This window comes from Manacus vitellinus, unplaced genomic scaffold, assembly GCF_001715985.3.
Source record: "Manacus vitellinus isolate BGI_N305 unplaced genomic scaffold, ASM171598v3 scaffold_39_pilon, whole genome shotgun sequence".
NCBI lineage: Eukaryota > Metazoa > Chordata > Aves > Passeriformes > Pipridae > Manacus > Manacus vitellinus.
The window spans coordinates 5717568-5730286 of record NW_021940534.1 but is presented as its reverse complement, the minus strand read 5'-3'; the positions used below and the strand labels follow the sequence as shown (position 1 = coordinate 5730286).

The window sequence follows — 12719 nt, the reverse complement described above, 5'->3', positions numbered from 1 at the left end:
TCTAATGCTTTGCTTCACCAGCTCTACCAAACGTCAAAATATATGAGTAAATGTTAATTCTCTGTGCAGCTTTATTGTAAACATCTCCCTCTTAACCTCCTCAATTTCTGCCTGAGCGAAAAGGGGGAAAAAAGGAGAGAGACAAAGTCAGGGAGGAAAGGAAAGAGAAAGAGAGAAAAATCAGTCACCACCACCAAAATACCATCAGCACTTAAAGGAAACCCTCTCTTTAAAATGCCTTTACATTCTAAACTGCATTAAGTCTCCCTTCCTATGATATAACATAATCCAGCCTGATCCTGACTTCACCTACCCTCCGGGCCAAAGAAAATAGATTTAAAATCTGAATTCTCACATGTTTTTACAGCCCGTCTTCAAGATGTACACTCCATTTTTTTAAAGCGAAGTTCCCTATTTCACAACTGGTTTCCACAAGAAGAAACTCAAGATAAAAATTTCAGTCCCTTATAAACTGACACAACCATCTCAAAATGTCAGTCTGTGCATTCCACTAAAACACGAACCATCAATCAGAAATAATCTGTCTCCTGCAAGATTTCACTAAAGTTCACAACCGTGAGATGATTTTGTTGGCATCGACTACGGAGCTTTTCTATTTAGTTGAGGGGGAGGGAGCACCCAGCTCTGATTCATCAGTATATAATTTTTTTATAGCATTAATTTTCAGTATTTGCTCAGTAGTGATTCTTTTTAAAGTGTCCTTCTTGAGATGTGTTTTTTAATCTCTGCTCTCCGTTAGGACAAGTACATGCACAAAATTTTATAGGCTTATAATTCTGTACGCTATATATATACATAAATAAAAACCTAGAGGTCAACATAAATAAAATAAAACTTTATTTTTTAAATAAAATTATGTTTTGGTTAAAGAAAAGATAGTGTGTCATTTTGTTAGTAGTACAGACAATTTTTTATCCAAAAGAATACATTGTGCTTTATTGTGTCATTTGTCTGAATACAGACTCAGTGGAATATCTAAATGATACCCTGCTCTGAACTCCAAGTTGAAAGTAAGTTTTTATTATACTTGAGGGAAACAATGGGTTCAGCTGCTTATTGCAAGGAGCAATTGTCAAGGGAGAGTTAAACTCAATTACTGTAACCATACTGAATAAAAAATACTGCCAAGAACAAAAATACGCCTGGGTAAAGACAGCTACTGAATAAAAAAATCGACATAAAGCGTATCAAATATTTATTTATCTGGGCAACAAAGGACTATGATACATTGATAGGCATGGAAACTACTGCCGGCACAACTCAATACAATACAACTATAACTGCTTCCAATATGGCCAGTGGAAATACAGGATACCAGGTGGTCCCGAATGTTTGAAGTTCTTTGGGAAAAAAAATAAAAAAAAGAAAAGAAAAAAAGCAGAAAAATAAAAACAAAAGAAAGGGAGAAAGAAAAAAAAAAGAGGGGGAAAAAAAAGGAAAGAAAAGCTAAATCTGTTTTAAAAGAGAATATTAATTTATTGCTCTGTTGGTGCTTTCGGGAGAAGGACAGTGGATAAAAATAACTTCTTTCATTTTCCACAACACATAAGGGTTGTAAAACCACTAATATGTTTAAAAACCTTGCCAGGGTCCAACATCACTTTATTTTATCTTCAATGAGAAACTAAATGTCATACTAATTATATATAAAAATTCATGTTTTTTTATTTGTTCAGCTGCTTCATTGTCGCCTTTAACATGCTACAACAGGGCTAAAAATGATGAATCCCAGAGAAAAACCCCCAAAAAACCTCTGATATCTAAATAAGTACCATGAACCACATGATGAACTAAGAGGGGAAGATTTAAAACCCACTAAACAAGAGGTAAACGAGATCACCAGATAAATAAAAAAAGGCTTAAAACAAACTCACCATATTTACAATTCCCATTAAATTACACATAAATAAATATATACATACATGAACACTGATTCCCTTATATAATAACCGTGAATCGTGTTGCAATAGAAAGTTCAAGTTGGTCGCTTTACCTTGGACAGGAAAAAGTTCTACAACTGAAGATATGACATGGAACCGCTTGTGTTTTGTGTTCAAGTTTATTCACAATACTGATAAAATGTCATCAGTCCTTTTTGCCTTTCGTATGTCTCCTGTTGCTGTTGTACTTTTTCGCTTTTTTTTTCTTTTTTAATATGGCTACAATCTTAACTGAAGTTTATGTAAGGGAAGGTGGTGATTCAGTCCGGTGAAGCTCATAGAATTTTTAAGTATTATTTATTTCTTTTTGTTTGTTTTTTTTTTAATATATTTTTAGAAAAAAAAGTCCTTTTCTTTTTTGTTTTGTTTTTTTTTTGTTGTTTTTTTTTTCCTCCTTTTGTTTTATTTAAAAAAAAGTTCACAAACTCAAGACAGAACTTTTTTTCTTTGCTGGCTCCGTCCCCCTGTTCTGTTCTCTTAGGCTCCAAACTGGGGTAAATCGATGGTGGCAATGGGGAGTCGGGGGTAGGGGGAGGATTTAAGAGGGAGCAAATGGAAATGTGGATACTGGGAAGGGGTGCAGAGAGAGGGCAGAGCAGTCCTGCGGAGTCAGAGAACAGGACTGGCAGAAGGACGCTCATTCTGTTGCTGTAGCCTGGGGTGCTGGGTGCAGGGGAGAGGGAGGGAGATGAATGGATCAATGGGCTATGAGGGGGAAGGGAGAGGAGTGTGTGTGTGGGGGGATCCTCACTTTCGGTGCTTCTCCTCTTTGTCGCCGCTTTTGGTGCTGTTGTCTGTGTGGCTGTTGGGATTGTTGCTGAGGTACATTTTGTCCATGGCCTTGAGCGCCTCGGTGAGATAGTTCTGCAGGGCGGTGACGGCAGCACACACCGCCGGGCTCCCAAAGCCGTGCGAGATGAGGTTGAAGTGGGTCAGGCAGCTCTGGATGCCCGGCTCCAAAATGGGGTTGGGCCGCGAGTTCCCCAGGGGAGATCGGTCCTGAGCCAGCAGGTCGGTGAACTCTTTACAGATCTGTCTGTAGCATAAATGGAGCAGAGAGACGGAGGGAGGGAGCAAGGGGAAGAGAGAGGGAGGGAAATGAACCATCACTGGTGGCAGCAAAGCCTGTGCATTCTCCCTGCCAGATTACACAAGCCCCTGGATCAAGGGGGCTGCTGCCCCCGAGTGCAAACACACTCTCTCACCTCTCCCTCTCCTCTCTATGCATCCTTCCCCCTAATTCTCACATTTCCCCAGCATGTACAAACCTCTTCCCTTCACCTTGCATGCACACACAACTGCACACCACATCATGCCCTGGCCCCAGCCAACACACAGGCAAATAACAGGCACATGAGAGACACCCGCCTCTTGCCTATCCCTGCTGATCTCCATATCTCAGCTCCCCAGCACTGTCTCCACAACCACACATTCCTGCTCAGCTAGAGTTTGGAGCACATATGCAGTTTAAAGTTTTCCAGCAGGCTGGAAGGTAATAGATGGGCCGCGCTCTCCAAAGGTAGGTTAAGGGATTTATCCACATCTTGGAAGATCCCTTTCCTTTGGGGTTGAGGGAGAAGAAACTAGAGAGAGGTATAGGCCTCTTTCTCCACAAGGCTAAAAGACACCTGTGTGCCAGGAAGAATGAGTGAGGGCAGAGAGGGGACTTGAGGCTTTAAATTAGGGTATTCTGAAACATTTATATATGCACATCTCTATCTCCAAATCCAAAGGGACCTTTCCACAGAGCGGAAAGCTGACGCTAACCAGGGTCTGGAAATTTCCTTCCAGGGAGGTGGAAAGGGAGGATACGAGGGCACAGTGCAGAAAATAGATTATATCATCCACTCACTGCACAAATGGTTGGGGAAATAACACACCTTATAGCAAGAGAGCTGAGAGGCATGTTGAAATAGTTGGTATTCTAAAACCCATGTTAATGTCTTCCAGCCATAAAGTGTCTCCCATCTTCAACCTGTGCCCTCTGGCACTGTGCCCTTTGGTGACACCTCCATTGGTAATTAAGGGCTACTAAACAACCCTTTTAATTTCCAGCAAACATACCATAACAATCATTTTCTTTTCACGCACCACCTGGAAATCTAGGCAGCCCCACCAGTGATAAACTCCACTAGCATTTTAACTGCATACAGATTGTCATTTAAAATATATGTTTAATATCCCTATATTTGCTAAGTAACAGAGCTGCTTAGGCAGAAAGAACCATTGCGGATTTTAATGAACTGAAATCAGTATAACATGCCAGTTTTATTTTACTCTCAATGGGAAGCCTTCCCTTTCTACCTAAATTGATAAGCTAAGTGAACAGGCCCAGAAAACGTTTTGCTCTGAAGAATTACTCCTTTTTCTGTAACTAAACACCCACCCACAATTTTCACAACTCGCTTTCAATGTAATCTGCACAAAGTGACTTGATGGAAACCAAGCTGGCTTATAGAGTTCTCCTATATCAGGAAGGCAAATACACCCCCTCACAATTTGCGAAACCATCAACCACTGGTTATGTGGCAAACAAATATGCTCACAAATAAAAGCCCCAAACCCGGGTTTGTTCCCCTCCCTCATTTCTGAGCAACATGCCAGAAAGTTAAATGTCTTACTTTGTAGCTAGAAGCATGTTTTTTCTTGTGACTTGCTCGTTTGGATCGGAATGTTGTCGGTTGAGAAATTCAGCTACTGCTTTGGCAGGAAATTCTGTCTCACAAACGTACCCAAAATCTCTAGCTAGATGTACTGCTTCTCCTGAATAGGGAGTCATGGGTGGAATGGAAAGAAACACACAGCTCATCAGTACACATCCTATAGAGGCAAAAATCCATTAGAAAAAAACCCAAAACCCAACTACAGTCTACTTGGGCTTTTCCTCTAAAAGGCTTGGACTTTTTCTCTTTGACAAAGGTAGGGCAAGAAATGCTAATTACATCTTATCTTTCAGGAGTTTTCTTTGCTTCAGACAAAGGCAATGGAAATGTGTATTTTCATGACAATCATTACAAGTGAAATCTCACATAAGGATTTTTAAAAGTTTACTGTTGACTAACAGATACTTGTAGACAGACAGGCTCCATTCACCTAGACTGTGTGCTTTGATTTACATATCCATACCTATAGAGAGATATTTATGTACTTTTTATTCACAGCTATTTACTCTGAAAATGTGTTTGCCTCAGCCACATCTCTATATTATTTTGCAATGCATCAATGATTAATATTGATCATAATTACTCCTAGAGCTGTTCTAAATAAAATGCATTAAACAGCTAAGTGTTTAAAATTTAACTTGATCGCATATAATTATATGTTCACCCCCAAACGATTAACCATGAGAATTTTAGGGTCATTCCACCGAGTCTGTCTGTTTTGTTGATTTTCAAATCTTTGGTTTTAATTTCCTGAACCAGTTGGTTTTTACTGCAGGGCTTCCTGCCATTAGCTCTAGCTCCGGAAGAACGCATGCGCCAATTAGAGCTTCAAAGCCTCAGTCCAGTGAGCTTGTTTCCATAAAATGGAGCGGATCATAAACAATAACAGTACCTAGAAAGTGCCTCATCGCTACAGGACTCAAAGCCCCAGCAATGTTTATACTATCATCCCCCCAAAATTAGCCACCATAGCTAAGTTATCTGAAGATCGGGCCTCTGGTTTTGTTTTTTTAAAAAATCATTCTTTTAAAGCCCTTGTATGTGAAAGCCAAACAGAACAATAGATTACCATAAAACCTTCTCCATATTCATTAACATCACAAATAGTGTTAAGCATCTACCAAATCTAGACTTTTTACAAGTTTTGCCCTCGTGATGTGTTAATGCAATCGCAAAGCCCTTTCAAAAACATGAAGATGCGGTAATTTTCACGCAATATAAATATAGTTCGTTCACTAATCCTGATGTTTAAAGCCTGGCATCGCAGCGCTTCTTTCCCCGTCCCCTTTGAACATGAAACATTTCTCGTAGACCGTGAAGCAAAAACAAAACAGATTCCCGCCTACACAACCAAACTTAAGCTAAACCTGCGCAGCTCAGGCTGAGTTTAAAAGTGCTTTGCAAAATGAACCAGTCTAAAACGCAGTAGAACCCATAAGTAAGGGGAAAGGAGAAGAACTATTTGCATGCCTTGGGCATACTTTGTGTCAATTAGTGTGCGAGAGCCACTGCTTCAAAACTAAATAACTGTATATGCTTGAGGTTCCCACCTTCCAGTACAGACGGCATAGGACATCCCAAAGCATTAAAAGTAACTTGCACCTTTTCTGGCCAGAGCAAAGTAGAGGAGAACGATACAGCCAAAGGAACATGTGTTCTGAAAATGAAAACCAACAGGGAGTGGGGGCTGGTGGTGGTGCAACTTTGAGGCTTTCAGGACACCATTAATTCATGGCTGAGGTCAAGGATTCCCAAATTAATTCAGGAAGTAATGGTCATGCATTTCTCAAATGCAGATGTCAGAAAAGTTAAATGATTTACTGTTATGTGGCTGCAGGCTGGGAAGGAGAACAAACTTAAAGTAGCTGCAGTTTCTGACATTTAAAATTGCTTGGTTGTCCACCTGTGGCAGAAGGACAGCAGTGAAGTATCAGAGGCTCTGCTGCCTGTAACTTCCAACTCAACACTCGGGGGGTCTCTTATGGAGCTAAGCCTGCAGCCTCTCTTCATAGGCATCCTTCCCATGCTGCTCCCAATGAGATCTGCCTACTAGGTGGAAGGATTACTCACTTGAAAGCAAGATGGGGCCCTGAAAACATCTCTCAGAAGCTTAAAAGCAAATAAATGGCAGAACGCATTACTGAGTCTGCAGGACTCACTCAAGCCCGTTTCAGGTTAAAACAAAAAGCAAAGGCACACAATTAATATGTTCTTTTTCTAAGACATAGAAAATAAAGCCCTTCCAAATGCCAGTAAGCAGCACTGACTTAGGGGAAAGAAAAAAAAGCCATGAACAACCAAACATCAAGTTTTTTGGCAAAAGCAATAGGCACATTTTCCAAACAAGCTCTCCCAGCTCTTTGAGTCACTTACCCTCCACGAGTGATGTGAGCAAGGTAACGTTAGCAGCTTTACGCCTCCCGGCTGGCAGGTTTAGTCCTATTTTGTCCAGTTTCTCCCTCAGAGATCTCCCTCCGTTTTTAGACTTTGCCCTGCTCCACACAAGAAGGCATTGAGAAATGGGGCTTGAGGGGGGCACATGCTCCTGCTTTAGCTCCTGCCCACAGATCCCCCCAACACATCGCCTTCCCTTGGAGGGGGGTAAAGGGTTTGGGTACATGGAATGGGATAAATGGTCGTGGGTGGCTGAAGACCAACTGTTGCTGAAAGCTGAGTCTCAGACACAGGGATGGTTCTTTGGATATTTCCACGTCTAGGGAACAGGGGCCCTCACTAAAGTCTGGATCAGGCCAGGGCTGCTGAGGAGCTCTGAGGCAGCTGCCTCCGAGGTGCCATGGACCGAGGGGCAGCTTTTCCCCAGGTGTTACAGGAAGAGAAGGATTTGTAAGGCTGGCATCGCTGCCCTCACACCAAACCCTATGTGGCCCATCTATGGCTTTTTAGCAGAGCCCTGTACTAAGTGCTAAGTGGGCCTGTGGAGATGCGAGCTGCCTTAATTAATTCTGGATGTTATTCCCTGCCCGGGCGCTGCCTAATCGCCTGGGTGAGGCCACAGGGGTGGGAGCCCACGGCAGGGTGCCGGCCAGCAAACCACTCCTATGGGGCATGGGAGTGTCTGTGTGGGGTGTCCATCGCCGTGGCAGGAGAAGGGACACACAGGGGTCCCCAAAGCGGGGCACTGGGGACGACACAAGGCTGCACGTTGCCATGGCGACAGCGCACGGACCCCCCCCACCCCCCTACCGCGCTGGCGTGCCACCCCCGGCGGCCGCGCGTGCCCCGCCACCCTGGGCGCGGGCCGCCGCTTCCCCCCCGCGCCGACCTGCCCCGGATGAGGCGCTCGCATCCATGCCTCTTCCTTCCCTGCCGCCCTCCCTCTCCAGCACGGCACTCCCGCCTCCTCCCGCGCATCCCCCGCCCCTCACTCCGGAGCACTCCGTCCAGCAGGGAAGGCGTTGGAGGCACTACGCCGGCGGCGACAGGCGTCTCTGCACTTCGCCACCGTGACCTTTGTACTTGGAGGTGGAAGCTGAGCAAGGCGAGAGGCGGCCGGCACCTGAGCAAGAAAGACCTCGTTGGGGCTTCACCTCCACCCCGCCGAAGAGCGCGTCTTGTATGAGGGCAGATGGAGAAACGGACGTGTTTTAGACTTGGAGAGGGACACGGGGCCTGCAGGGAGGAGGAGCAGGGAGGTGAGGGTGAGAGCGGGCGGGAAGCCGCGGAAGGGAGGGGGAAAGCGACCCGAGCCGCTCGTGCGGCTGGCCCCGAGCCCCCGCACGCCCCCGCGGGGCACGCGGGGAGGGAGCGGGGGCGCCCCTCCGCTTTCCTCGTCGGATGGCGCAGGGAGAGAGGCGGGACAACCCTCGATCAGCAGCGGAGAACCGGCAGCCGGCGCAGGCTATCGGTGAATGCCCGTCGGTGCGGGACGTGTCCGGCGGCCCGGGCCGGGGAATCGCGGCTGCCAGTGCTCGCCAACGCGCGGGCAGCCGCCGGGCAGGCGGCGCAGACTCCGCCAGAGGCCACTCGCCAGCACGCGCGGCAACTTCTGGCGTGGAACAACCCGTAACGCAGCGGGGAGCCTGCTACCCCAAATATAGCCGGCCCTGCCCGGCGGCGGCGGGCGGGGAGGTGTCGGCTCGTGCGCCGCGCCTCGCTGGCGGTGCCCGCCGGCCTCGCGTCCCGACCGCCTTCCCTTCCTCCTCCTCCTCCTCAATCCGCACCGCTTGGCGGGCGCAGTCCAACCAAGCGGGGGGCTCTCTCCGTTTTGGATAGATCACTTGTGACATTAATAGCTCTGGGAAGGCTAATAGATACAACAGGAGTTAAACGAACTCTTGAGATTACTAATAAAAGAGCCAATTATCATGTCGACTTGGAAAGAGCATCTCTTAAGATTTATCCCTTGCACATCTAATTTGACGTGACAAAGGCTTTACGGGGAGGGGGTGGGGGGGCAGAATGAAACTTCAGGTTCGCTGGCTGTACAGCTATTAGGGTTAGAGAGGAGAGTGCCTCTACTCAGCATCTCTTCCGGTGGTGGCCAGGGTACCCAAATTCCAGGCGATCGCGCAGCCGTGGCACCCCTCAGAGCAGGCAGGAGCTAGCTATGCCTTCAGCCCTGCCCATTTTACTCCAACAGCAGCTCACTACACAGCATCCAAATGCAAATCCATCGCTTTCCACCGAGAATTGCCTTTGCAAAATGCCCTGTGCCACCTTTACTAATACTTCGGTTGTCCGAAGAAAGATGGGAAATGAAAATCGACTGAAAACATGCAATAAATATTTTGCTCGATTTGGGGACCAGCTTCCAAGCAATTCAATTCGAAGTGAAGCAAGCGCACGAAGCCAACGAAAACCAAAGCACCCTGACCGACAGGCATCAGTTTCAGAAACTGGCCCCTTGTTCTCCACCATTCCACCTCATCACCGTCGTGATTTAAGTAAGAAAACCCGAAGGAGGGGGAACAACAATTTCACTTTCTCAGCCTCGTTTACCAACAACGATTCAAGCCCACTGCTCAGCTAGATGCATGGGTCAAACCATGAAACCCAATTGTTCGCTAATGCACTAAAAGACCGGGTCGGATTTTCTAGATCATCTGCTAACATTTTTCCTCGTTAATGACAACAACAATTAAAATAGCCGGCAAACGTGGCCATTTAAGAGGGCGCATTTCAACCCACATCGCCCATTTTTCTTTCTCTGCTTCCAATATTTTGGCCAACAGTACATGCCAGAGGAAGGAGCCCGGGGCCGGGGGGGGCTGGAGGGGAGGGGGGGAGGCCGGGTAAGTCCTCCATTCGAGCAGTCCCCAGCCTGTGACGACATGTTTGGTATGCGCAAGGAAACGGCTTACCTTTCTTAATTACAGTTTGATCTGGGATGTTAAGACCGGGGTCTTCTACGTGCTGCAACAAAAGGAATAGGCAGGGATGTCAATGTACAACCACAACAAAAGGCAGGGAGGGCCGAGGTGGGATGGGGTGCGGGAGAAGTTGTGTGCCCCCCTCCCTCCTTCCCGGGCACGGTGTGGGGAGGGAAACAACAGATCCTGCACGGGGAGAGGGGGAGAAGAGGGGATTTGCGGGGATTTCCTTTATCGGGAGGAATCCTGCATCCCTCCCAGCTCTTTCCCGCGATCCCCAAGAAAAATATAATAAATCACTCACAAACCCCCGGGGCCCAAGTGGCCTCCAGCTTCTGCGGGCTCCCTCATCCCGTCCCTTCCCTCCTCCCCGGGAAGCAGCCCCGGCCCGGCCCGACCCTTCTCCGCCGCTACGCACTCTCCCGCGCCCGCGGGAGGGAAAGCACAAAGGAGTGGGGACCGGTGCGGTGCCGGGGGGGCTCACGCATCCTGCGCGGCCCCGGGCTCCCCCACTATTGTCCCCTCACAGGTTCCGCGGTCGCGCTACAGCTGGGGTTCGCGCGGCGGAGTCACGACGTGATTAGAAAGTCAAATGAAATCATGTTTTCTAATTCCAAAAACTGACAGGCAATATAATGTCTGGCTGTGTTTACAAATTAACACCAGTGCTGCTGAGATAGAAGATTTCGCAATCGTTACAAAACCCAGGCATTACCATTTAAAAAACTATTACTTCCTTCTCTAGTCTTTGTCCAACAATAATACTGATTCTAACATTTTCCATTCTGTCTTGGATTTATGCTCCTGTTAATTGTGCCTGATCTCAATGATTCCGGGTGGATGGTACTAAGTTGCTTTATTACAGGTTTTATTATACTCAATGCTCTCATTTGTAACTTGCCTAAAGTGCTTCTGGATTTAAGTATAATTAAATTGAGAAATGTTCAGAAATGACTACTGCTGCAGTTCTTGTGTTTTAACTATATGGGGAAATATGATCCCTTTATGCATGCACCCTAAACCCATAAAGTAAATGTAGTGTGGCATAATACTTTTATTTGTGTTATTTCTACACATATTCCATACAGGGAGGACTGTTAAGTTTAAAATCCCACAGAGATATTTATGATTAAATAATTTTCACCATCTACTTGACTTTCTTAAACATTTAGCAGTCGTTTTTATTAAAGATTAACTGTTGCAGCAACGGAAATATTAAAAAGACGACCCTCCCAGCCCAGATTTCTGTAGAGGATTATTTAAAAAAAATAGATAAAATACTCTTAAAAGATACATCCTCCTATTTTATACTTTCCCTCATGAAGCCTGCTGATTCAATTTTACAGAGAAAAAAATGGTTTGGCTGGCTCAAGGATTTAAACCAGATGGCATTCGGTTTTCACAAAGTATAGCAATGCTATTAATTCATAGATCTGCAGAGGAGGCTTCCAGAATCAGCCCACTGCCATGGAGCACAACTGAGGAGAGGGAGAATTCAAGAGAACATTTTAGGTCATGTTCTTCCTACAGCAATCAGGGGCTTGCAGTCAACAAATTAGTTTATTCTTACGATTGCCTCCATGTTATTTTATATCAAGTTTAAAGAATTGACCTGCTTTTAACGGATCCAAATTGCTTACTAAATCCTCCACTTTGGGAAATGTATGCGTTTATTGCAAAACTGCTAAACACAACCAGCAATTTTCTGTGGCTAATTTAGCCAGATGAGGGCTGTAATAAATTCACTATTTTCCCCAAGTATAATTTACAAAAGATTTCAAAATGACCCCCAAAAATAGGTAAGTTCATCTGAGCATTATCCTTGCAACATGAAACTGTACTCATTAAACTGTCAGCAAATATATTGTTGTAATATTTGATCCTGTAATTTGGGATGGCATTTCAGCAAAAATCACATCCAGATACCACAGTTCCCTCCTCCTCTTTCCTTCTGCAAGTCGAGCAGCTTCGGTCCCTCAGCACAAGCTCTGTGGGCTTTAATAAATTTATTGCCATGTTCTAATTCCATTTTCAGGGAGAAACCCAGAAAGATGAACTTTGATCATGACCGATCATGTTGCATAAGGCCACTTTCCTAACTGAACAATAGCACTGGCTTGCTTTGTAAGTAGCCTGTGTGCTAATGTCATGCTTAATTAGAAATCATTTTTTAAATCTGTATTTATCGATAACAGAATTAGGTCCCCCAAATAAAGCATCCTCCAATAGGCTCTCAACATTTAATTTAATATAGGGTGTAGCAGGTCTGGCTCAAATTCGATAACCTATAGCTAATGATTTATGAGGTCATCCCTTTGCACCACTACTAAAAGAAGGTGGCAGCGTTTTAGTATACCTCTTCCCTGATTTGTCAATTAATTCCTTTAGAGAAGAGGGTCTGCCCATACCCTTTATAACTTTGGATGCGGTTATCCTATATGCAAATCCTGTAATCGCGGGATACCGATTTTTCCTTCTCTGGCCACTTTCACCTACTTTTTTTTTCCCGTTATGTTTGCCTGTGAGGACATTTAATGACATCTCGCATTTCAGACTTGTGTTTTTCCCAAGGCAGCAAGAAATCCCCAAATGCACAGCCCTGTGGTGATATTATATATTCTTCCAATCGTAACAGCTTATTGTCATTGAGAAGGAAAGATATTGTTAACGATGACAGTAATTTGATTTATTTATATTTTAGCGGGCGCGTTAGCGGGAGGCATTGCGCAGGGACGAGCTGCGAGAACCTATTGTTCTAGGTGGGG

The 12719-nt window shown here is 45.3% G+C and overlaps 1 protein-coding gene across 1 annotated transcript in view; it reads right to left on the bottom strand.

The window, feature by feature from the left end:
* Nucleotides 1-2334: 2334 nt before the first annotated feature.
* The window catches only part of TFAP2A (transcription factor AP-2 alpha), an 11971-nt gene continuing 1586 nt past the window's right edge, over nucleotides 2335-12719 (bottom strand). The window contains 7 exon segments of the mRNA XM_029961690.1: nucleotides 2335-2997; nucleotides 4583-4724; nucleotides 6998-7149; nucleotides 8054-8231; nucleotides 8234-8254; nucleotides 9946-9997; nucleotides 10175-10183. Of these exon segments, the coding sequence (XP_029817550.1) occupies nucleotides 2709-2997; nucleotides 4583-4724; nucleotides 6998-7149; nucleotides 8054-8231; nucleotides 8234-8254; nucleotides 9946-9997; nucleotides 10175-10183 (843 nt within the window). The 3' untranslated portion in view covers nucleotides 2335-2708.